The sequence below is a fragment of the Ornithorhynchus anatinus genome, chromosome 2 (assembly GCF_004115215.2).
Source record: "Ornithorhynchus anatinus isolate Pmale09 chromosome 2, mOrnAna1.pri.v4, whole genome shotgun sequence".
Taxonomy (NCBI): domain Eukaryota; kingdom Metazoa; phylum Chordata; class Mammalia; order Monotremata; family Ornithorhynchidae; genus Ornithorhynchus; species Ornithorhynchus anatinus.
Genome location: NC_041729.1, coordinates 81,917,385 through 81,944,669, shown reverse-complemented (window position 1 = coordinate 81,944,669; position 27,285 = coordinate 81,917,385). Strand labels below are relative to the sequence as shown.

General features: G+C 40.7%; 1 protein-coding gene across 5 annotated transcripts in view; it reads left to right on the top strand.

Annotated features, from left to right (window-relative positions):
* The window catches only part of UTRN (utrophin), a 609,179-nt gene that overhangs the window by 416,805 nt on the left and 165,089 nt on the right, over nt 1-27,285 (top strand). For all 5 annotated transcript variants that reach the window (XM_029047836.2, XM_029047843.2, XM_029047848.2 and 2 more), the window contains 2 exons: nt 91-263; nt 12,954-13,110. In XM_029047836.2, the coding sequence (XP_028903669.1) occupies nt 91-263; nt 12,954-13,110 (330 nt within the window). The remainder of the gene's footprint in view (nt 1-90; nt 264-12,953; nt 13,111-27,285) is intronic.

Genomic DNA, 27,285 nt, shown 5'->3' with positions numbered 1-27,285 from the left:
AGGCAGAAGTGAATTTACATCTCTTCCAGATATTTAGTAATGTCACATTAGCCCTTAACATATGCATTCTTTTTCTGTTTATTTCCCTAGGACATCCAAGCAGAAATTGATGCCCACAATGACATCTTTAAGAGCATTGATGGAAATAGGCAGAAGATGGTAAAGGCCTTGGGAAACTCAGATGAGGCAGCACTGCTCCAACACCGACTTGATGATATGAACCAGAGATGGAATGACTTGAAAGCCAAGTCTGCTAGCATCAGGTTAGAATAAGACTATCAAAGTATTATTGGGGCAAAAATCCCATTGTTATGACTCTGCTGTATTATCAAGGGAGAAGCATCAACTTAAACAATGTCAGATTTTCTCAGTATGTGAGTTTCTATTTTAAAACAAAGGAGGGAAAATATTGTTCCCACTGCCAAATTCATTGATTCCAGTGCTACATTAATTGATAGCATTGTTAGCATTTATTAAGGACCTCTTATGTGCAGATCCCTTTTCTCAGCACTTGAGAGTGTACATTAGAGGATGACAATTCCTGCCCTTGAGGATTTTATAGCATAGTTAATGGGAATTCATTGGATTTTTTAATGATAATAATAATTGTGGTATTTGTTAAGTGCTTACTATGTGCCAGGCACTGTACTAAGTGCTGGGGTGGATACAAGCAAATTGGGTTTGGCACAGTCCCTGTCCCACCTAGGGCTCACAGTGTCAATCCCCATATTGCAGATGAAGTAACTGAGGCACAGAGAAGCAAAGTGACTTGCCCAAGGTCACACAGCATACAATTTCAACTCATAGGACCCTGACCTTCTGACTCCCAGGCCTGTGCTCTATCCACTTTGCCATGCTGCTTCCCAAGAGGCTTTTCCCCAAACAGAGTTTTGAGATAGCACAAAGCCTAGTAATCATATCACATGCTTGGCCCTTCATAATGTCAGATTTCAGTGGGTGTAAATATTACCTTGTACACCTAATAGTAGTTGTAGTTATTAAGTAGCTACTGTGTGGAGAGTACCGTACCAAGTGCCAGGAAAGAATATCCAGGTGAGATGTACAGTGTCCCTGGCTATCAAGAGGCTAGTATTCTCTGTTAGAATATTTCCCATTTTTGTTACTAATTAAATTCTGATTTTGTTCTTGCCTGGTTTGGGAGTTTAGTTCTTTGATGGTCTCTGAGGCTTACAGAACACATGTCCTGGGTCCCAGTTGGATGGAGAGCAGGAAGTCTTAATCCCATATCTACCTCTGATGATGGCTAGCAGAGAGTGTTCATTAATTTTAGCCCCAGATGCCCCAATTTCAATCCAGTGAGTAGAAGACCTTACCAGATTCTGTTAATGTGTTAATTGAGATTTTACTGAGCTGTGCAATTCCACCATACTATGAAACCATATGTCAACAGTATTCTGTATCAGCAATCATTAATCTAAGGCATATTATTATTATTATTATTATTATTATTATTATAAGGGTGAGCATTCAGTCATGACAAATGCAGTAGAGTTTAATTTACAATTATAAGCCAGATCATTTTTATTAATTGGTATTCTCAATTAAGTGTATTAGAGTGAATAGTAAAACCAAGATTTGCACACTTATTGTCCAATATCCCTGAGTGCCTTAAACATTTTTTTTTACTGTTTCAAAGTATATACGGCATAATGTCCATAGCTTGGTTAATAAAAGGATGAGAACTTACGTACATTATGTAAAAATATTATAAACTGCTGAGCCAAATCAATTAGAGAAAAAAAAAATCATTCATTTTAGGATTTTGCCCAAGCCCTGAAGTTAGAAACAAGACCACTGCATGAACTGCTGTTCAAGAGATCCAGGCTTCTGACCTGGTTGGAATGTCATCCCCTGACAAGATTGATTCATAAAATGTCCTGAACAAATAGTATCTTTTTCTCTTTATTCCAGAAAGAGAAATTGGGCATATGGGACTGTTCTATAGATGATGGAATAGAAAGTTGATGGGAGAGCTTCCTATTAGGAAAATGTATAAAAGGAACCAAAATCCTTAGAATCAGAGATGTCCATTGCATTTGCAAGTTTTCCTGTTTTCTTGTATCAGACCAGATTTTGCCATCATGACATATCCTGGGCCAAATTACCAAGGGGTTAAGGTATGAAAATGGCTTGGCATTCCTCATGGAATTTCTTTGAGCAAGCCACTTCCCTGTAATCCACATCAACTAACAACATTTCCTGGGTGAATTAGGTTTGAGTTTGAGAGCATCTGTCCAGTTCCATGGTCCATTATCTCTCCCCATGCCCTCAGTTTTCTTCCTTCCCCACTTTGCTTATTTTCATATCTTTCTTCTCTCTCACCTCCCACTCCTTTCTCTTATATCCTTCTGCCTTCCAGGTCTAGCTGTACTTTACTCACTGAATCAGTCAATCATTGGTATTGAGTGTTTACAGTGGGTAGAGCATTCTACTAAGTTCTTGGGAGAGTATATAAAAGTAAACAAATAAAAGTAAACAAGTAATCAAGATGAGAAGCAGTGTGGCTCAGTGGAAAGAGTACAGGCTTGGGAGTTAGAGGTCGTGGGTTCTAATCTTGGCTCCACCACTTTTCAGCTGTGTGATTTTGGGCAAGTCATTTAACTTCTCTGTGCCTCAGTTACCTCATCTGTAAAATGGACATTAAAACTGTGAGCCCCATATGGGACAACCTGATCCCCTTGTATTCACCCCCCCCCCAGCGCTTAGAACCATGCTTTGCACATAGTAAGCACTTAACAAGCACCAGAATTATTATTATCATTAAACCTGTCCTCAAGAAGCTTACAGTATAGTAGATTGTATGCTTTTCAAATAATGTTTTCTCCCTGAAGTCCCATTTTATCTCACACATCACCTAGTGAAAACTTGTGACATTTAAAAATTGTTTTAGTTAAGCCACCATGAATACATGTATAGCTTCCTGAAATTGCAGTTAAAATTCCATGCACTGTTTGGTTATTTAGGTAACCAGAAAGATTCTTAGGAAGATGGTGATGGTTCCTTCGATTAGCTAAGGTGCTCATTTAATAATATTAATATTTATGATTATTTTTATTGTCATTATCATCATTATTATTATTGAATTAAGCTCTTACTTTGTGGCAAACACTGTACTAAGTGCTGGGGTGTAAGAAAATCTGGTCAGACACAGTCCCTTATTTACATATTAGTTTTGCTAGGTAATTGGACTCAAGTTCAGAATTTTGAGCTCAAAGAGGGTTAGAAGTAAGGGATGAGGGAACTGGGAAATGCTGCAGTAGAATAACTGTAGCTTTTTTTTGCCCTGGCTCCTCCCCTTTCCTGCCCTGGAATAATTTCTATGTCATCTGATGTAATGTAGGCTTGCGGAGAGGAAGCGGAATGAATTGAAAAACCACCCTGGGAGGTCTCAGTCCTAATTCATCCATTCATTCATTTGGTCATATTAATTGAGTGCTTACTGTTTGCAGAACACTGTACTCATCCTAGAAAGTACAAAAGCTGGCATCCCCTTTTGCCCCTTACCCAATGTGGCTTTCTGTTCTGGACTGGGTAAGGAATTCTTCTGCCAGGAGGCAGCTGTGCCCTGGGGTGGAGATGTGAGTGGCAGGATTCCTGGCCCGGGCACAGCAATGTGTTGGTTGGTATTGGGAGCATCCTCCAGGTATAGTGCCCAGGCTAAAGCAGCCTGCAAGAGTGGTGGTACAAGGTTTCTTCCGGGTCCAGTGCAGCAGTCCTATTGGTGTGGAAACCAGTTCAGCCCAGGTCTGCATTTCTTGCCAGGAAGACTTGCAAGAATGGGACAAATGGGACTAGGGACTAGGCAAAACCTGTGACGGGACAAAGATAAGAAACATGATCAATCAGGGATGGGGGACACCAAAGGTGAAGAGATCCAGGGATATGCTAATGGCCACCAAATTCCACACTTTTATTCATCACTAAAAATCTACATGGCTCCATCCCTCTGCCGTGCTGCTGAGGATTAGAGGTGGAACCGCATTCGTCAAGGACAAAGAGGGAATCCTACACCTTTGAGAAGGAAGCCCTTCTGAGCATCAGAGGCTGGCCAGAACATGGAGTCCACACCAGAGCCCTTTATTTGAAGGAAATAACCTCTGCTGTCAAAGCCATGAAAAATGCAAAAGCACAAGGTCTGGTGGCATTCCTTCAGAAATGTAATATCAAGAAGGGGACCAAATCCTCAGGCATCTGCACAAGATTTTTCCCAACGCCTGGATCACTGAGGAAATACTAGAAGAAGCAGTGTGGCCTAGAGGACAGAGCATGGGCCAGGGAGTCAGAGGACCTGGGTTCTAATCCTAGCTCTGCTACTTGTATGCTGTGTGACCTTGGGCAAGTCACTTCTTTGTGCCTCATTTACCTCATCTGTAAAATGAGGATTTAAGACTGAGCCCCACATAGGACATGGACTGTCCCACCTGATTAGCAGGTATCTACCCCAGTGCTCAGTACTTAACAAATACCATAAAAAAGACTTCAAAGATGCTATGATAATCACCAACTTCAAGAAGAAAGAAGAGACTCAACTGTTTGGAAACTTTCCATTGCAGGTAGTGTCCTAGCCAGAGCCTTTCTGAACAGACTAATGAAGAACATAGTTGTGGGCAGCCTGAATCATAAAGTGGGTTTAGAGGTTTAGACCAAGTTGTGGCCTAGCAGATATGAGTGAAGCACCAACAGATACAGGAGAAGCGCAGAGAGCACCAATAAAACTTTAATGACATGATTATACAGTCTTTATTGATTTTATGAAAATAACCACTAAGCACTCAATAAATATGATGGATTGATAACCAATAATAAGGTTCTGGAATGTACTGAGATCAGGAGCACTGAGGCATTGCTCAAAGAAACACAGGTCTGCTGAATGGAGCATGTGAGGAAAACGGATGACAAGACACCCAATAAGCTCCTGTAGAGCAGACTGAAAAGGGATATGAGAAGGTGCAGCCCCAGAGGGAAGAAAAGATATTTTAAAGACACTGTGTTGTGTCAAACAAGGTGAAATCTTAGCAGACTGTTGGGGGGTCTCCTATAGCAGATTAACAAACCTGGAGGGCAAAAATTGAGACAGAAGTGGCTTTTTTTGAGCAAAAGCTTCATGAAGATTGGGACACAGAAGGGTAGAGGCAGTAAGAGAAACAGGTCAATGTAGGACAGACCGCTCTGGGAAATAAGTGTCTGTCCTTACATGTAACAGTGCGGGAGAATGTGTCGATTCCACATCCGTCTCTTCAGCCACATAAAAACAAATAGGACCTTATGGTTGGTAGTATCATCTTTGACTATATAGGAGAGCTGAATGAGTGTGTACATATTTTTACATATGTGTATATGTGATTTCTGGTTCAGCTGCTTGAAACTGCATGACCTGAAGAAGAAGCATGGCTTAGCGGAAAGAGCATGGGCCTGGGAATCAGAGGACCTGGGTTCTAATCATGGTTCTGCCATTTTCCTTCAGTATGTCCTTGGGCAACTCAATTATCTGGACCTCAGTTTTCTCATCTATAAAATGGAGATTCAGTACCCGTTCTCCTTCCTATTTAGATTGCGAGCCCCATGTGGGACAGGGACTGTGGGATTAACCCGATTGTCTTGTTAACTCAGTGTTTAGTTCAGTGCTTAGCACATAATGAGCACTTTTACAAATACCATTAAAAAAAAGAAAAGGCCATTCACTTTCAGCCCTAAAACAAGCCTACCTAATGGTAAGAATCCTAATTCTGAGCTGATAACTTTTATGGGGATAGTTTGTGATCACAATAATAATATAATAATAATGAATAATGATGGTATTTGTGAGTTGCTTATTATGTGCCAGGCACTGTACTAGATGCTGGGGTGGATACAAGCAGCTAAAGTTGAACACAGTCCCTGTCCCATATGGGACTCATAGTCTCAATCCCCATTTTACAGATGGGGTAACTGAGGCACAGAGTAGTGAAGTGACTTGACCAAGATCACACAGCAGACAAGTGGCAGAACCAGGATAAGAATCCATGACCTTCTGACTCCCAGGCCTGTGCTTTACCCACTATGTCATGTTGCTTCTTACTAAGTCTGTTGTATTGTATGCTCCCAAGTGCTTAGTACAGTGCTCTGCATATAGTAAGCTCTCATTCAGTACCATTGATTGACTGATGACAGGATTCCCAGTCTTCTTCAGGGCATACCTGAGGCTAGTAGATGTCATTCTATATTCCAGCAGGCTCTGAGCTTAATAAATCACCCTGTACCCTATTCTCCATCTTCCACTATCCAGCTTCAGTCCTGGGGACCTGGCCAAGGCTAGTTGAAAAGCCCTTAGAGTGGAGGAAAAAGATCAAACGGTGGGGGGCTGAAGGACACGTCTCAAATTGGTTGATTTACTGACCTGAGATTTTCTAGCACTAATCCTTGAGGTGGAGCACTTGATAACTTCTCTGGATTGCTGCATCTTGTCCAACCCTATACTGCGAGAGCTAGGTGGTAACCTTGCCTCTTTTGAAGTCAGGACAAAATCTGATCCTCAATTAACATAATTCCTCCCCAGCATTTCCAGGATTCTCCCTTCCTTTCCATCCAAATGTCTATTACACCTATCCAGGCACTTCTCTTACCTTGGCTTGACTACTGCATTCCCCTTTTTACTAATCTCACTGCCTGTAGAACATACATTAGTCTGCTGGCCAGATCAGTTTTCCAGAATGACATTCTGCACAAGTTTCTCCACTCCCTAAAAACCTTCATTCCTTTCTGCATCTGGCAAAGACTCCTGACAATGGGGCTCAATCCATTCTTCCCCTTACCTAATTATCTACTCTTTGCTCCATTACACTTCAACTCTCTCTGTTTGTTTCTCTTAATCTATTCAGTGGGCCTGGGTCTCATCTCTCCCACTGCTAGAACTCTCTCATCCTTCACATCTGGTAAATCTGAAATTGCATCTCCAGAAAGTTTTCCTCAGTTTTTTTTTTTAATCCTTCAATTCCCATGTCAGCATTTGTGCCTCCTTCCTTAAACCTTCCCCCTAGCCTTCCACAAAGTACTTTTTAAGTACACACCCTCCCCCCTCCAACAAACACTCAGATATGTATATGTGTGAATATACATATTCATATATCTCTGTATGTGTATCTTATATGCTCTATCACTTCCTCTTATGGCAGTACTATAATAATAATATTTGTCAAGCACTTACTGTGTGCTTATTGTGGCTAGGGAATGTGTCTGCCAGATCCATTGTGTTGTACTCCCCCAAATACTTAGTACAGTGCTCTGCACATAGGCACTCATTCATTCAATAGTATTTTTTGAGCGCTTACTATGTGCAGAGCACTGTACTAAGTGCTTGGAATGAACAAGTCGGCAACAGATAGAGACAGTCCCTGCCCTTTGACGGGCTTACAGTCTAATTGGGGGAGACAGACAAGAACAATAGCAATAAATAGAGTCAAGGGGAAGAACATCTCGTAAGAACAATGGCAACTAAATAGAATCAAGGCGATATACATTTCATTAACAAAATGAATAGGGTAATGAAAATATATACAGTTGAGCAGACGAGTACAGTCCTGAGGGGATGGTAAGGGAGAGGGGGAGGAGCAGAGGGAAATGGGGGGAAAAGAGGGTTAAGCTGCGGAGAGGTGAAGGGGGGTGGTAGAGGGAGAAGAGGGAGAAGGGGAGCTCAGTCTGGGAAGGCCTCTTGGAGGAGGTGAGTTTTAAGTAGGTTTTTGAAGGGGGAAGAGAATCAGTTTGGCGGAGGTGAGGAGGGAGGGCGTTCCAGGACCGCAGGAGGACGTGGCCCAGGGGTCGACGGCGGGATAGGCGAGACCGAGGGACGGTGAGGAGGTGGGCAGCAGAGGAACGGAGCGTGCGGGGTGGGCAGTAGAAAGAGAGAAGGGAGGAGAGGAAGGAAGGGGCAAGGTGATGGAGAGCCTTGAAGCCTAGAGTGAGGAGTTTTTGTTTGGAGCGGAGGTTGATAGGCAACCACTGGAGGTGTTTAAGAAGGGGAGTGACATTCCCAGATCGTTTCTGCAGGAAGATGAGCCGGGCAGCGGAGTGAAGAATAGACTGGAGCGGGGCGAGAGAGGAGGAAGGGAGATCAGAGAGAAGGCTGACACAGTAGTCTAGCCGGGATATAACAAGAGCCTGTAGCAGTAAGGCAGCCGTTTGGGTGGAGAGGAAAGGGCGGATCTTGGCGATATTAACTCAGTAAACTCAATAAACACCATTAATTATATATTCATTCATTCATTCATTCAATAGTATTTATTGAGCGCTTACTATGTGCAGAGCACTGTACTAAGCGCTTGGGATGAACAAATCGGCAACAGATAGAGACAGTCCCTGCCGTTTGACGGGCTTACAGTCTAATCGGGGGAGACGGACAGACAAGAACAATGGCAGTAAACAGCGTCAAGGGGAAGAACATCTCGTAAAAACAATGGCAACTAAATAGAATCAAGGCGATGTACAATTCATTAACAAAATAAATAGGGTAACGAAAATATATACAGTTGAGCGGACGGGTACAGTGCTGTGGGGATGGGAAGGGGGAAGGGAGAGGTGGAGGAGCAGAGGGAAAAGGGGAAAATGAGGCTTTAGCTGCGGAGAGGTAAAGGGGGGATGGCAGAGGGAGTAGAGGGGGAAGAGGAGCTCAGTCTGGGAAGGCCTCTTGGAGGAGGTGATTTTTAAGTAAGGTTTTGAAGAGGGAAAGAGAATCAGTTTGGCGGAGGTGAGGAGGGAGGGCGTTCCAGGACCGCGGGAGGACGTGACCCAGGGGTCGACGGCGGGATAGGCGAGACCGAGGGACGGCGAGGAGGTGGGCGGCAGAGGAGCGGAGCGTGCGGGGTGGGCGGTAGAAAGAGAGAAGGGAGGAGAGGTAGGAAGGGGCAAGGTGATGGAGAGCCTTGAAGCCTAGAGTGAGGAGTTTTTGTTTGGAGCGGAGGTCGATAGGCAACCACTGGAGTTGTTTAAGAAGGGGAGTGACATGCCCAGATCGTTTCTGCAGGAAGATGAGCCGGGCAGCGGAGTGAAGAATAGACCGGAGCGGGGCGAGAGAGGAGGAAGGGAGGTCAGAGAGAAGGCTGACACAGTAGTCTAGCCGGGATATGACGAGAGCCCGTAATAGTAAGGTAGCCGTTTGGGTGGAGAGGAATATACAGAGCACTGTACTAAGCACTGGGAATGAATAAACAAGTGGGAATTAGATATGTCCCCTAGCCTTCAGGGGTTGTAATATACTCTAGTGCTGCCTCCTCTGCTAGATTGTAAGATCTCTGAGGGCAGGAATCATGTCTACTAATTATTGTACTCTGCCTGGGGATTTAATAAAGTGCTCTGCACATGGTAGGTACTCAATAAATACTTTTGATTAATTTATACTAGATCAATAGGAGAATATGCTTTTGAAAATTTATGTGTATGTTGCTTTTGAAAGGTTTACAAAATTAGTATAAAGCTACACTTGTGACTATGCTCTTCACAGGTAAAACTGAGTTGTCTGTCTTGGAGCTCTTGAGACCTTTCATAAAACCTGAAAGAGTAACTCTTAAACTAAAGAGCCATGTATCCACTTTTGTAATTTCAAATCTAGATTATAGGCTGCATATGGAAGCAAACAATTGGTGTGTTGTAATCCGTGGAACATATGGTCTTAATCCAATAGAAAAGAACCAGAACAGTTTCTTCAGGCTAAGATCCTGCCCAGTCCATCTACTTTTCATTATCAAGAAAGGAAGAAGCAAAGTATAATGTGCACCATTATTGCACTTAGAATTTAGAGATATTTTTGCCCACTCATCTTAGAAAATCTATTTCTTGACAATTTCAGTGCACAGTAGACCTTGAGGGCCTGATTGTTGTAAGTTATATGCTCTATTTGGGCTTACGGTTCAGATGCTCTGTATTCAACCTCTAGGGTAATGGAAGAGTTAGTCATCCACTCCTACAGAGAACTGGATATTTGAGTGCTGTTGAACATACCAAATATGTTCTGCTATAAACGTTTAATAAGTGAAGAGGGAGGGATAAAACAAGGAAATAGGGATGTCCAAATGTTAAGAGTTTAAAGAGTTAAACTACAATTGCCAGGTACAGAATAAAATAATATGAAACAAAGAAGCAGCCACTTTTCAGTTTGAGCTATGATTTTTCTTCTCTATTAAAAATTACTTACATTACAAAATTGGGTATTAGAGAAGGTAGCTAGTATTAAGCAGAATTTAGTTCTGCTCTTGTAACTCAGATAACATGTGTCAGTGAAATACTATTTACCTCAGAAAAGAAATTCTTCACTCAGATCAAAATAATCTACATGAACACAAAGCAACTAGAATTAAACTGGAGATACAGGTCATTGAAAGGGAGTTTTCTCACTGTCTAGACCAAGGGGAGGAGTTGTCAAGGCAGTAGAGAATATTGGACTACATAGATGAATTAGGACAAAATAAATCAAATGAAATGATATGATTACACCATTCCCATCATTCCCTCAGAATGATGATCGTTGTGATGGCACTTTGTACTTCTAACAGAATCTAGCAAACAGAGTTCTTTCAGCACTCCAAAAATTAGGTTTATCAAATTAATTCAAAGGAAGGGACACTGAAGTGTAGAGGAGCTGGATGACCAGTGAGAAGCAGTATGGCTCAATGGAAAAGAGCACGGGCTTTGGAGTCAGAGGTCATGGGTTCAAACCCCAGGTCTGTCAGCTGTGTGACTTTGGGCAAGTCACTTCACTTCTCGCTGCCTCAGTTACCTCATCTGTAAAATGGGGATTAAGACTGTGAGCCCCACGTGGGATAACCTGATTCCCCTGTGTCTACCCCAGCGCTTAGAACAGTGCTCGGCACATAGTAAGCGCTTAACAAATACCAACATTATTATTATTATTATGGAGAGAACACGGTTCTGGGACCAGAGGTCCTGGATTCTGATTCCAGCTGTGCCACTTGTCTGCTGTGTGATCTTGGGAAAGGCTCTTAACTTTTCTGTGTTTGTTTCCTCATTTGTAAAATGGAGACTTAGTACTTAGTCTGTCACTTAGACTGTGCGTTCCATGCGGGACAAGCACTGTGTCTGACCTATTAACTTTCATCTACCCCAGCTCTTAGAACTGTGCTTGATACGTAATAGCACTTTAACAAATACCATAATAATAATAAGTACATTTTCTCCTACCATCAAAGCCAGCTAGAGCAAACCTAGAAAATAGCAGTCAGGGTGCCTTTCTGCAAATCATCTGTTGCATGCCTTGGATAACATTTCTGAGTGGAAGTCTGAATTAAGAATTGCTCACTCTCTGTGTCAGTCATAAGGCTCTCTTCAGCAGCAGCTTCTGATCAGTAGCAGTAAGTCAGATTGATGAGACTTGCTTGAAGAGAAGCTATCAGAGCATCTCACAACTGCAAGTCAGTCATCATCTGTCCATAAGACACTTATTTGATAAACTGACATTTGGCCTATGTATTAATAATGTTGGTATTTGTTAAGCGCTTACTATGTGCCGAGCACTGTTCTAAGCGCTGGGGTAGACATAGGGGAATCAGGTTGTCCCACGTGGGGCTCACAGTCTTAATCCCCATTTTACAGATGAGGGAACTGAGGCACAGAGAAGTTAAGTGACTTGCCCACAGTCACACAGCTGACAAGTGGCAGAGCTGGGATAGTATTAAGTGCCATGTCAAGAGATAATCATTCATTCAGTTGTATTTATTGAATGTAAAGCACTGTACTAAGCGCTTGAGACCAGAAAGATATAATGGGGATCCCCATTGCTTCTGACCAGTAGGAGACAGTTAAATAATAATAATGTTGGTATTTGTTAAGCGCTTACTATGTGCCAAGCACCGTTCTAAGCGCTGGAGTAGATAGAAGGTCCTCAGGTTGTCCCAAGTAGGGCTCACAGTCTTCATCCCCATTTTACAGATGAGGGAACTGAAGTGACTTACCCAAGGTCACACAGCTGACAAGTGGCGGAGCCGGGAATAGAACCGGAGCCGGGATTAGAAGCCATGACCTCTGACTCCCAAACCCGAGCTCTTACCACTGAGCCACGCTGCTTCTCCTGTATGTTACCATAGCCTACAAACAAATCAAGCAATACTTTATCAGTCTCCTAGTCAACTGAAATAGTTAATACTCTTTACGAGGTGACTATCCTAGTACTGGGAAGTAACTTGAAGTACTGAAATAATTATCTTATTAGCAATTGTTGGACATTTTAAATATAATATTTCTATTATATATGATGATATAATACATGATAATTCTCATGTATTCTCATGATAATAATTCTGGTATTTGTTAGATGCTTATTACTGCTAAGTACTGTACCAAGAGGTGGGGTAGATAAAGGATATTCAGGTCAGTCGCAGTCCCTGTCCTAAATAAGGTTCTCAGCCTACTGGAGAGTAGAACAGAGTGGCCTAATGTATCCCCACTCATGGGTCTGGGAATCAGAAGGACTTGGGTTCTAATCCTGACACCTCCACTTGTCAGCTGTTTTACTTTGGGCAAGTCATTTCACTTATCTGTGCCTCAGTTACCTCATCTCTTAAATGGGGAATATGGGACATGGACTTTGTCCAACCTAATTAGCTTGTGTCTACCCCAGTGCTTAGTACAGTGCCTGGCATATAGTAAGTGCTTAACAAATACTATTTTTAAAAAGCCAGAGGTATTGAATCCTATTTTACAGATGAGGAAACTGAGGCATAGAGAAGGTAAGTGACTTGCCCGACGTCTTATAGCAGGAAAGTGGTGGAGCCAGAATGAGAACCTGAGCCTCTGACTTCAAGCCATCCTCTTTCTAAGCACAGTTCTTGTGAGAAAGTCATGATCTTTCACTGTGGTATATATAACCACGACTGTTTTTACAGAATGTCTCTCTGTTTTGAGTCCCTTTCAGCATTCATTCAAGTGTCCTGTCCTTCCTCTCTTTTCAGGGCTCACTTAGAGGCCAGTGCTGAGAAATGGAACAGGTTGTTGGCCTCCTTGGAAGAGTTGGTTAAGTGGCTGAATCTGAAAGATGAGGAGCTTAACCAACAGATGCCCATTGGAGGAGATGTTCCAGCTTTACAACAACAATACGACCACTGTAAAGTGAGTTTGATGGTATTTTGTGAATGATTGGTTTTTTATATATAAAATAATGTGGGAGAGGATCCTTTTTCTTATTTCCCACAACAGGATTTACATCTACACACTGAAGACATTTAAAGAGATTATTGAAGTTTCTTCCATTTGGACAACACTTGGAAATTTTGTTAAAACCAAAGCTGCTCTTTCAAATATGCTATTTGTGGTATTTTTGAGCTCCTTTCTGAACTCCCAAAACCTGAAGATAACTCACCACCTGAGTTTAGTGAAACAGGCTTCCCATCAGATGTAGAAAAGTGAGCATAATATTCTGAGGTAAAAGGTAGTTTTTGAGCACAAACTATTATGTTTGCCTGTAAATACCATTCCTATTTTAATTTTGAGGAAATCAGTATATTATGGAAAGGACGTAAGTATTAGAGGGATTAGACGTAAAGTAAGTTTAAATTTAGGACTGCATCAGTACCTAAGTATTAAATCTTTAGTCTTTTGGAATGAATGTATTGGATATGCATAGTGACCTCTTACAGAGAAAGAGTAATAGTACCCAGTAAGTATTCAATAAATGTGACTGATTGTATGCACAAAGATCTGGACTTAAGGAATTTACATTCTAGCAGGGAAGATAGGACAAATTTATTCAATCATATTTATTGAGCACGTACTCTGTGCAGAGCACTGTTCTAAGCGCTTGACAAATGTACAGATAGGAGGAAAAAGAAAAATGGATATGTAGGTGAAAGGCTTATGTAGGTGCCCTTAAGGAATTTACAATCTAGTGGGGAAAATAGGTACTAGAAAAATGTAAAATAGGAGGAAAAATGGGTATGTAGGTGAGTAACTGGCATTTGGGTTCCCACTCGGGCCTGGAGTGAAACAAATAGGTAAATAGGGGTAGGGTACATCTAAGAAGCAGAAGCAAGTGTTTTTTCTTCCATACAGGGTCCATTTTTCAGTTGAAGTAACTGCAGTACTGTGCTGTTGCTAAGTCATAACTCTAGAGCCCTGCGCCTGCATAAGGTTCTTTGGTTGTGTCAGTAGCCACTGTCCTCCTGGATGCCCATAGTGGCCAGTTCTTTTCAGGATTCTTGCTGCTTGTCCACCTAGTGGAATTTCCCGGTTGGCTTTGTGGTCAGAAACCTTTATCACTTCTGACTCAGCATTAGCAGGCGTTCCCTTTCTTCCGCCCATTTTACAGCGAGAAATGGGGCAAAGTACGTCAGTACCTTAGGGAAGCAGCGTGGCTCAGTGGAAAGAGCACGGGCTTTGGAGTCAGAGGTCATGAGTTCGAATCCCGCCTCGACCACTTGTCAGCTGTGTGACTGTGGGCAAGTCACTTAACTTCTCTGGGCCTCAGTTACCTCATCTGTAAAATGGGGATTAAGACTGTGAGCCCCCATGTGGGACAACCTGATTCCCCTATGTCTACCCCAGCGCTTAGAACAGTGCTCGGCACAAAGTAAGCTTAACAAATACCAACATTATTATTATTACTATGTGCCTTCCCCTGTGATCTGAATAGGCACCTACTTTTAAGGACAAAACTGGGTATGAATCAATTTGGAATTAAATTTAAGGTGCTCAAGATACAGTACGTTTAGGTTTGGCAAAATTAAAAAAAAGAGGGGGCAGTGAAATGTCTTCATGAAATTGCCATTTGTGTTTTGGGACCTGAGATCTGAGCTACTCGTGCCTGGTATCACTTCCTCCTTGTCAATACCATTTTCCCTTCCCACCCCTTCTCCATTAGCACCTAATATAAGCGAGGTGGCTGCTGCCTCTGAGTTATTTATTTGTATGAAGCTAAAAGACACAGGAGATTTTGGACAGTTTCTTCTAAAAGATAGTCTCATTGACAAATGCTCAGGGTTTGCTCGTTCAGCAGACTCTGTACCTTCACTTTTTTTTTCAATTAACTAGTTATTTAAACAGAGTTACCATTCCCAATGTGTTCATATTTGCCAAGCAGCCCCAGGGATTTCTCCGTGGCAGTTCCTGTGGCTGAAGTAGCCAGGAGACGTGACTAAACAATCCCAGCTGTAGAGTACATGTGCTGGCACTGATGGGATTACACTTGATTCCTTCCCAACCTTGGAAGTTTAGTTACTGCATCAGGACGTGCTTTCTCTGCTGTTCTCTTATAGTCATGTGTCCAGAATTTTTGGATCTGTGTACATGGTTCATTGAGTTAAAAATCAGTTTTTAATGCTTTTAGTTTTTTCCATCTAAGATTTATTTTAATGGCAATCTTCCCCTCTAGACTGTGAGCTTCATGTGAACAGGGAACATGCCTATGAACTCAAATCTGTTTGGTCTCTCCCAAGCATCTAGTACAGTGCTCGTTTCACAGTAAGCATTTAATAAGTACCATCAATCTATTGATCCATCATATTTATTGAGCACTTACTGTGTGCAGAGCACTCAAAGGGATTGATTTGTTTGATTCGTCACCAAACATTTGGACTGTCAGTTGTCTCTGATTTGTCTTAAAGTTTTCTAAAGTAGGTAAAATGTAACATTTTTAAAAAGACTGCATTTCATTATGAATATTCAAAGGTAGTTCATCCCAAATTACATTAAGTTCAGTACCCTTTTTCCAATTCTAAAGAAATGGATGGGAAGGGGGAAAGTGTGCGGTAGTATGGTAAATATTCCCAAGATACCTGTGCTTCCCACCATTCCTACTTTAACAGAGTTCATCTTTGCAAAATAGAATGACGTAGAAGTCTGTAAATGAGTATATAGCCTAAGAATTAAGTCAGTCATCTTCCTGGGATATATGAGTGATGAATACCTGAATTCATAAGCAGAGTTTAGTTAATGTTGACTTCACCAGGCAAAATAAAATGCCACTCCTGTGCTTGGTGACGTAGGGAATGGAGTTCTATAGTGTTAAAACATTCTTGAAATGTTGAAATGAAATGTGAATAGACCTAGAGGTTCCAAAATCTAAGTACCTCCTTGATTCTATCATAGTATATTTATAATATCATCATCACTGTACTAGGCACTGAGAGCACAGAGTAAAAGTAGCAGATGTGGTTCCTACCCTTTGAATTTGCAATTAATGAGAGCTCAAGTGGGAAGTAGCTTGGCCTGGTGGAAAGAATATGGGTTTGGAATTCAGAGGACCAGGATTCTAATCCCAGCTCCCCCGCTGGCCCAAGGTCACACAGCAGACCAGTCACTTAACTTTTTTGTGCCTCCGTTATCTCATCTGTAAAATGGGGATTAAAACTTTGAGCCCAATGTGGAACAGGGTCTGCATCCAACCTAATTAGCTCGTATCTACCCAGCCCTTTATCTACTTATCTACTATTATTATTATTATATAATTAGATATATTATCTACTTAACTATTTTTTAACTATTTACTGTTATCTACAAGTAATAACATAGTATTATCATTATTATAATTATTGTGTCGTCAAGTCGTTTCCAATTCATAGCAACTCCAAGGATATATATTAACACATTTCATGACTTTTTTCAGGCTCTTCATAGAAGTCTTCCTAACATTAATCTTTGGTATATTTCTTGATCACTAGTTCCTTTATTATTGATTACTGATCCCAGGAGAGAAAAATTGCCAACTATTTCAAACTTCTCTCCATCCACTACAAATGTGTTAAAACTTCCAGTTGTCGTGGTCTTTGTTTTCATGACATTTAAATGTAGGCCTATCTTTTTGCTCTGTTCCTTAACTTTTAATAATAAAAGTTATTCATTCATTCAGTCATATTTATTGAGTGCTTACTATGTGCAGATCACTGTACTAAGCCCTTGGAATGTTTCTTATGGGCATTCTGGTCCATTTAATTGCATTAATATGTATGCCAATCAGGAGGCTGCAATAAGAACAGAATATGGAGAAACAGATTGTTTGTAAGGGTGTAAGACAAGGAACATAGTAAGCACTTAACAAAATCATTGAAACAAAAACCAAACTCAGTTTAACCAACTTGATTTGAGCCAGTATCCCTAATATAATAATATCCATAGTTCTGTTCTAGGAATGCACCATTAAGACTTATGGTTGATTAGCTGCCTAATAAGGCGTCCTTCCTTCATCAGTCTTATCTGTAACACATTATACTGCTTGTGCAGCTATTGATTCACAGCCTTCCTCAGTGCCTGTCTGGGCTAATCTCACTAAGCAAATGACTACAGGAAGTAAGAACTGAAGTGGCAAGTAAGTAGAATCAGGGATGGGTAAAATCTGGCCCAGTGGCCCATTCCAGCCCATCCTGTGATTTTCATCCATCCCTCCAAGCCCACTGTGGATACAATAAGCTACCTTTTAGCATGGTGTGATTCCAAAACAGCACTGAGGGAGAGGGAATTGCTGAATGCATTAGTGTTTGGCTTCGAGTTATACAGAAGACCCTGAAATTTCTTGCTCTGAAGAGCTTGTTATGGCCCTGGGACACATAAATCTTCGATTAGCAGTGATGACCCCTCAAGCATGATCTCTTGTCCTAACAGAAGTTGTGTGCAACCCATCCACAGTGATCAATCAATCAGCCTTATTTATCGAGTGCCTACTATATGCAGAACACTGTACTAAGCACTTGGGGTAATGCAGTTCAAGAGAATTAGCAAATACGTACCCTGTCCATAATGAGTAAGATGTGGATTCAAGGCCTAGTGGAAAGAGCATGGGTCTGGCAGTCAGAGGACATGGGGTTTCCAGTTCCAAGTCTGCTGCTTACCTGCTGTGTAACCTTGGGCAAGCCACTTAACATGTCTGTGTCTCAGTTTCTTCATCTGCACAATCAGGATTCAATACCTCTTTTCCCTCCTACTTAGACTGTGACCCCCACATGGGACCTGATTACTTTATATCTGCCCCTGCTTTTAGTACAGTACTGCGCACATAATAAGCACTTAACAAAAACAACAATCATAATTATTACTAGAGTGGGCTAGCAGGACAGTGGCCAGAAAGTAGAAGCTACCACAGGGAGAAGGGCAACAACGTCTGCCTTTTAACCCCTTTCATTCATTCAATCATATATATTAAACACTTACCGTGTACAGAGGACCTGTACTAAGCACTTGGGAAAGTACAGTAAAACAATAAACAGTGACAGTCCCTGCCCACAGCGAGCTCACGGTCTAGAAGAGGTGAGAAAGACATCAATACAAATAAATACAATTACAGATATATACATCAGTGTTGGGCTGAAATGCGGGGAAAAGCAAAGGGAGCAAGTCAGGGTGACACAGAAGGCAGTGGGAGATGAGAAAAAGTGGGACTTAGTCTGGGAAGACCTCTTGGAGGACACGTGCCTTTAGTAAGGCTTTGAAGACGCGAGAGTAATTGGCAGATTTGAGGGGGGAGAGCATTCCAGGCAACAGGTAGGACGTGGGCCGGGGTCTGTGGTGGCACAGGTGAGATCGAGGCACAGTAAGAAGGTTAGTATCAAGGAGTGAAGTATGCTGGCTGGATTGTAGAAGGAGAGAAGCAAGGTGAGATAGGAGGGGGTGAGGTAATGGAGTGCTTTAAGGCCAATGGTATGGAGTTTTTGTTTAATACAGAGGTGGATAGGCAACCATTGGAGATTTTTGAGGAGGGGATGACATGTTCTGATTGTTTCTGTAGAAATATGATCCAGGCAGTCAAGTGAAGTATGGACTGGAGTGGGGAGAGGCAGGAAATTGGGAGGTCAGCAAGGAGGCTGATGCAGTAATCTAGGCAGGTTAGGATCAGTGATTGTATAAATGTAGTAGTTGTTTGGATGGAGAGGAAATGGTGGATTTTTCCCTTCTCCCATCCTTTCCGCACTCCTCACTGCCAGAAGACAATTCCAAAATTTGGTCAGTCACCAAAATTGCCCCGACCCTATTCTAGGAGCCGGATTAATTAAGACAGTTGAAAACCTAGTGGGTTGCCTCCCTGGAAAGTTATTGTATAGTTTGATTCAGTAACAGAAAACCCAAGGGGCTTCTTTTACCTCCTGAGTAAAGTGAACTCTGTTGTTTATCTTTCCCCACAGAGAGATAGCTATAGAAATTCAGCAACAAGAGCAGCATGGAAGAGGGGGAGCAGGAAGACTAGATTTTTGTTTAAAGTAGCCCCACCATCCTCTGATACTGCCTCTTCTCTAAGAATGTATTTGTTTATGATTGACAGTAGCTGGAGTTGAGGGGAAAAAAAAAGCAATTCCTGAGGCACAGTGGGAAGTGGTCCAAGAAAATAAGATGCCAAGGGATGTTTGAAAGATGGTGTTGAATTTAGGCCATTGCTGCTCATTAACCTTGATTTTTCAACTGTCATAGACAATTCAACAGAGGATTTGTTGAGCTATGTTCACAGATCATGCATATTTAAATGATTTTTGTCCTCAAATCTATAATATCAAGTAAATAGTCATAAAAATAGTCAGTCAGTATATTTATTGAGCACTTACTGTGTGCAGAGCATTGTACTATGCTCTTGGGAATGTACAATTTAATGGGTTGGTAAAATGTTCCCTGGCCACATTAAATTTACAGTCTAGAGGAAATTTGGGATATTTGTTAATTGCTTACTATGTGCCAAGCATTGAGGTAGATTAAATACAGTTAAGTCAGACACTATTCCTGTTCAGTTTGGTTCTCTCAGTCCATCAAAATGTGAGTTTAAATATATTTAACTATATTTTTAATTTAAATATATTAAAAATGATAAGCAGGTTATAGAAGAGAAATGGGGTGAACACATACATACATACACTCCAATAATATTTTTTTCCAAACAAAGATGGAAGAATTGGACCTGTGGTGTGACCAAATGACTTTTTGGTAACCTTTGCTTTCTGCCAGAGTGATTGCATGATAAATCCAGCTTTATGGGATGCCTGGATGACCCAGATGATCATCTATCTTTTAAGCAGATCACCTCACTTAAAAGAGCACAGGACTGGGAGTCAGGAGATCTGGGTTCCAATCTTGGCTTCCCACTTGCTTGCTGTGTGACTTTGGGCAAGTTATTTAACTTCCCTGTGCAAGTTATTTAACTTCCCTGTGAAGCAGTATGGCTCAGTGGAAAGAGCCCGGGCTTGGAAGTCAGAGGTCATGGGTTTGAATGCTGGCTCCGCCACTTGTCGGCTGTGTGACTGTGGGCAAATCACTTAACTTCTCTGAGCCTCAGTTCCCTCATCTGTAAAATGGGGATTAAAACTGTGAGCCTCATGTGGGACAACCTGATCAGCCTGTATCTACCCCAGTGCTTGGAACAGTGCTCTGCACATAGTAAGTGATTAACAAATACCAACATTATTATTAGTATTATAGTTCATCGGTAAAACTGAGATTCAATTTTATGCCACCTTAGACTATGGGACAGAGACTGTGTCTGCTTTGACTCTTTTGTGTCTACCCTAGTGCTTATCAGGGTGGTCATCACACAATAAGCACTTAAACAATATCAGAGTTGTTATTGTCATCATTATTATTATTTTCCCCAAATAGAATCACCTGCATCTCCTGTCAGCAAAGATTGAATGCCAAATGTCTTATGTTTTGCATCCTGAGCCTCTGCTTTATTGTAATCCCCAGAGCAGTTTGTCCTCCCAATGGATCACTTCCCCCCAGTGATCCAGCACAGAAAATATGTTCTGATCATCTTTCCCAACCAGACTATTATCCCACTGTCACTGTAGGCATTCTGTTAATGAAGTGGAAAGAATGTCAGGCTTTATTTTTAAAGCCAATGCTTTCTAATACTTTTGCTTCTATGAACATTGCAAAACATGTTCAGCTCCTTCCTGAATGTGTAGAAGTGGGTAGAATTATGTAATTTGCCAAGGGCAGAATCAGAGGCTTTTGATTTTCTTTCAAGTGTTTTAAATAAATCATTGCAGCAAGATGATACAACATCTGATGATACATTGGTACTCCAATGTGGCAATTCCATATTGATAGTGTTCTTAGTGGGCTTCATTCTAATCAATTTGAATTAGCTTTCAGGAAAGGAAAATTAAAAAAAACAAAACTTGGCCAATTTCCCTTTGTATGCATTTTCTTTGCAAATCCTTTAAATGAGGAAGCATTTTTTTTCCTCATTTGATGTCCTATCCTTAGCTTTCCATTGATTTTAAGGAGTTCCGGTAATTCCCCCTCCTCTGGGGTCACAGCAGTCTCCCACTTAGGGTCTACCAAAGAAGAGCCAATCAAAGCCAGTCCTTAGCTAGCCCACGGGTCAGGTTACATACACCCTGAGTCTTGTTCTCTTCTGCAGGGTTGAATAACTACTTAATCCTTCTGTTCTCTGAGAGTTTCCGGTTCATTCCATGAGTAAAATACCACTGTTCCAATCCTGACTTCTCAAATGATTTTGCCTGGGGTTCATTTTCTTGTCTTAAATTTAATCCTTATTACCCTTAATTATGCTTTGACTTGCATTTGAGTGTTCAGTTTAAGATTTTTGCTTTTCCTGTAAACCTGGATTATTGTACCTGTGCATTCTTAGTTGGGATTATTAATGGATATAAATTATTCTGTACCTGGTTAAGACAGTAACTAAAGTTCACAAGATTTCAAAAAATAGCACTTCCCTTTTTTGGCCTAATTTTAAATTGGAAAGTTTGCTGCAGAAGTTTCTCATCTGTACAAATTGGAGTTGCCTCTCTTTACTGTCTGCAAAGTAGTGTTAATTTCAGGGGGAAAATAATATACTATGAGGTATTTCAAAATTTTCACTTTTATTGGTAAAAGTGTGTACCAATTAAAATAAACTTTATAGTGTAAGCTAAAACGTATTACTTCACAGAAATAACAATGTTTAAGAACACTTTTGGTGTGCCATTTTGCATTTAAAATCCAGAAAAAGCCAAGTTAACAGCTCTGCAATTCTTTTTTGGGGAATGATACAGATGAACATTGTTGAATAAATCACTGGTATAACTTCTTTTGGAGAGACACCAGTGAAGGAAACTTAGGAAAAAACCTCCCACTGATGATATACACTTTAGGGCTCTTAGGGAACTGAATGAAAAGATCATGGAGCCACTAGCTATTGCCTGTGAAAATTTGTTGCAGTTTGAAAGAGAGACATGAAAAATGGAAAAGGCTAACTGGATTGCCTGTTCATAAAATGGGACAAAAGAAAGATAATGGAAAGAAAATGCCTCAATGTCTGAAGTATCTTCCTGGAAAAGCACTAGAATATTCACAAAAACACAAAAAACATTTACCCAATCAATTTTCAGACACCCAGGGAGTAAACAGAACATCACTGTAAAAGATAACTCCCATCACATCTCTTTTACAGTATGACAAGTCTGATAGAGTGTAATGAATGAAAATTTCTTAAGTTTAGGAAGGCTTCTAATCAGTCCCCCCAAACAGTCTCATTAATGCTTGAGACCACCAGCTACCAAGTTGGGGGTCAGCTGATTAGAAGGATGAATTCAAATTTTTGTCAGTTGGTCAATATAAACTTTTGGGAACAAAGCAAATGGGACTCCCCAGGGCTTGGTCCTAGGCCCAATGTTAATTAATATTTTCATCAGTGACTTGAATAATGGAATTAATAGCATTCTAATTTGCTATTCAGATGCTTCTCTGAGGTTAGGAGGTCTTTGGAATTAAGAATCGGAATTCCCGAATGGCTTTGTAAGCCTCAGAAATTGAGAATCAAACAGAATTAAATCAAGGAAAATTGATCTTGGGGTAAGGAAGGGAAGATGAACTCAGCACTTGAGAAAGTACAGTCAAAAAAATAAACAGTGACAGGCCCTGCCCACAAGGAGCTCATAGTCTAGAGGCGGTGAGAAAGACATCAATACAAATAGACATCAATGCAAATAAATAAAACTACAGATGTATACGTAAGTGCTGTGGGGCTGAAATGGGGGGGAAGCAACCAACTATGGAATATGGAATAGCAAAAATACCCCAAAATCTACAACTCAGTCTAGATGTGGTTTGGTTACATGTAACTATAGCAGAAAAAATCTGAGGTCATAATGAATTGCAAATCAAGAATATAGGACTATGCTATTGGGATGGTTATAAGGAAACATTAAATATAGAAACAATGAGTAACCATGAGGTCACTGCTCTCCTGGCGATGAATTGTCAGGAATCCATTAGTGAAACAAAGCTTTACCACTAACCAAAAGATTCTAACACCCTGTAATTTGGGAATAAAAGCTGGATTGGCTTTTTACATCGTGCACAGTTCCTGGACAACTTTCAACAACCCTTATTTGCTGTATCAAACACCAGATGGAAGGAAAGAGTCTTTGGGAATGAGACCAAGATCATATTTAATGAGCCGGCATCATGGCTCCGCTTGCTGCAACTCCCCTTTGCTAGGCTGGTTACTTCTGTTGAGGGTGGTCTGTTTTAAAGGACTCAATATGCAGGTTAAAAGAGAATGGCCTGAAATTGGGCAAATCGTTTCCAGCCCTACTAATCGCAGCTCTTCAGTGTCCTAAGGGGGCATGTGGGTGATATCAAAATCACACTCTGAGTTTGTTACATAATATTAATGATCCTATAAGTGTAGTGCCTGGAATGAGTGTCATAATCCCGAACCAGCTATAAAAATTCAACGTCTTTATCTTGTCTCTGCCTTGCTACACAACTCTGTTTAGAAAAAAAATCATCTTGCTAATTAAGAGCTACTTGAATTGATTACTTGTATGGTGCATAAGTAATGTTACTTATTTTGTTTCCTTTGAGTGTTCATTATCTTTCCCTCTGAAGAATTGTTTTCTCCAAAGATAAGTGTATTTAAAGCACAATAAAGTTCTAAATTAAAAGGGTATTTTAAACTTTTAAAAGCAAAGTGTGCTTCAAGCTCTTGGCTCATTCCCCAAAATGCAATTTCCCAGTGAGAAATGTGAAAAGTTGTATAGGTTTAGTGCTCAGTATAAGTCCTATGAAATAGCAAAAAAAACCCACCAAAACACCCCAAAAAGAAACAGGCCATCACTAAGGCCAAGAACAACATCAAAACATTAAGTACACGCTCAAGTTCTTTGATGTTGTCTTGTTCCTAGATACAACTGCGTGCAGAATTTTGTCTAGTAACAAAGTAGTTTAGGTAAATTCTTACATTTATGAAAGTAGCCACTTGGACAAGCTTTGAGCCAGGCATTTTTCATGAACCTGAATAACCATTTGAATAGAAACAAACAAGAGTATTTCAAGTTGTGCTACAAACCAGCTTTTGTTGGAATTGCAGTGTGAAGTAACTTCAGGACAATGTTTTTTTGTGGAGAAATAATATCTAGGCTACAGATTTAAAATATTTTTAAAGAGAATTGTATTTTTCTTACCTTTGCTGTTTACAGTGAAAGCATCTGTATAGTTTTTGGAAAATGATGAAATATAATGTCATTACATACTCTTGATCTCTTACAGAGTGGAAGGAATTGATTGTTTGAAGGTACTAAGTGCCTCATATATTTGGCTAAAAGGGTACAAGTATTGATCCTCAACATTACTTATTCAATTGCACTGTCTATATTTTCATATATAATGACAAATTGTCAAATACCAAATAACTAATGCTCCAGCATCAACAAGTGTATTTCTTTTTAAAAAAAAAAGCCGGCAAAATTCTAAGTCCACTTGTCAATCAATAACTTACCTGAAAATGAACTCTTTAAGGATGGAGTTTTATTGTTTATTTGGATGATTTATTTGGATGGGTCGATGCTTTGGCATTTGATTACTGATTTATTTTAGAGTCTTAATTTGTCTTACAGTATTGTGTTGTCTCCCCCCAAATCATATGAAATCTTTATTAGGAAAGTCTACTGCTACCCAATCATGTTCATTGATCAGTGATAGAAATTGTGACTGAATACCTGTCTTTTTTTAAAAAAATGGTAGTTTTTAAATATTTACTATGTGCCAGGCACTTTTCTAGAGGCTAGTCAGGTTAGGCCCATCCGTGTCCCAAATGGGGTTCACAGTTTTAATCCCCATTTTATAGTTGAGGTAACTGAGGCACAGAGAAGTTAAGTTATATGCTCAAAGTTACCTAGCAGACAAGTGGTGGTGCTGGGATTAGAACCCAGGTCATTCTGACTCCTGGGCCTGTGCTCTATTGACTAGGCCATGCTGCTTCTCTGCATTCTTAGAAGACATTCCAAAATATAAGGGATATTTTCATCTCAGCTGAGATGAAAATATTGACATTTTGAAACCTTGACCTGAAAGTGCCTGGCCACATTAGCAGTCCCAAGTGACTGCTGCTAAATTAGGAACTTATTATTATTATTAGTGTTAAGTGCCGTCGAGTTGTTTCTGATTCATATCGACCCCATGGATATACTTTCTCCAGAATGTCCTATCCTCTGCCATAATCTGCAACTTTTCTAATGGTTCTTCCATTATCGTTGTTATGGTCTTTATCCATCTAGTTGCTGGTCTGCCTTTTCTGTTTTCCTGGACTTTTTCTAGCATTCGTGTCTTCTCCAGAGAATTAGTGCTCCTGCTTATGTGTCCAAAATATGCAAATCTAAGTCGTCATATGGCCTTCCAAAGACCACTTTGGTTTAATTTGCTCCAAAAAATTAGGAACTAGAAAACGATATTTGTCAGGACTTCTTTTCTTTGGTAAGAAGGCAAATTAACATCAAACTTAACCTGCAAAGTGAAGAAACTGTCTTGCCTGCAATATTAGTGGAAGATGGACTCGTTATACATGTTACATTTTAGTTGTTGAACCAATTTCATCACCTAAGCACCATAGTTAATATCACTCCGAAGGCAAGGAGTTCAATGACCAGACCACCAGGGAGAAAGCCATACTCATGGGAACTTTAGTTTCACCGCACTGGGCAGATTGTTCAAGGTAGATGGCAGTAGCTGGTATTTATTGAATATGGGACAGCTACAAGTGTAATGGACAGAGAAAGTAGTAATACTAATTGTGTATTTGTTAAGCATGTATTACCAATCGATCAATCAATGGAAATTATTGAGTGCTTACTATGTGCAGAGCACTGCACTAAGTGCTTGGGTGAGTACAGTAAAACAGAATTAGCAGACACGTTGCCTGCCCATAATGAGTTTATGGTCTAGAGAAGGAGCTTAAGTGCCAAAATCTGTGCCAAACACTAGGCTAGTTACAATATATGCCAATCAGACATATTGCAGCCATGACATCCTGCAGGTGACTGCAAACCTGACAGGAGATTCAAAAAAGGTTCCCTATCCTGCCTATATCTTTAGTGTTAATGGATCCTGCCCTGATTGCCAAAGGTATCAGTAGGTGGTATTGTTTCTGCAGTTCAGAACAGCAGGCCGGGATGGGGTGGGCACAACTCAGGCTGGTAAAATAACTAAATCACAAGGCGGGATCAGAGATTACACAGCCTACTATGGTTACCAAAATGAAGACGTTCTCCCTCATGTCAATCAGTGCTAAGTACTGAGCACTTACTGCGTATAGACTGCTGTCATAAGCACTTGGGAAAAGATAATGCAATAAAGTTGGTAGATAGGTTCCTTGACCTGTGCTGGCTGGGATGAGGAGAATACCAGTTAATTGATCAGTGGTTTTTGAGTGCTTACTCAGTGCAGAATGGAAACTGCAATACAGTAGAATTGGTAGACATGATCCCTACCCTCAGTGAGTTTACAGGAATTTAAGGGGTACATATCCAAGTGCAGAGGAGATGCATAAGGGAGGATGATTAAGTCCAGCATAAATCTCTCCTGCTTTGAGCCCATTTTTCCAGCTTGGTTGGAGCCTAGCAATAGCTTGCCCCATTCATATTAATGCCACCCAGAATATATTTTTCTAATGATGAATGATCTCCCTAAACCATGCTTGTTCCTTGCAGACATTTCCACAGAAGAGCAACTGGGAGCAATGTATCAAAGCAGCTGCTCTGCAGGCAAGTGGCAATAGCAGACAGATCCCTATGTGTGCCGCGGAGGCTTACGTAAGAGATAGAGCAAATAGAAGGATGTTCATTTTAAGGGAAAACATCTTTGTGCCAGTGAAGCAAAGAGAGTGAAAGGATTGTACGAATAAGACTGGTACTTGGTGGGAAAGCTTGTTTCTCTTGCTCTAGTCTTTTCAGTCACATGATTCATAAGAGAGTGGCCATATCATTTTTTGTGCAAAGGAGAATTGTATATAAGTTATTGCAGTACAATGCTTTTGTACTGTTTAAATTGGGTGCTCTTTCCTTTGTTTTCCTTTCCTAGTGACTGATACTCAGC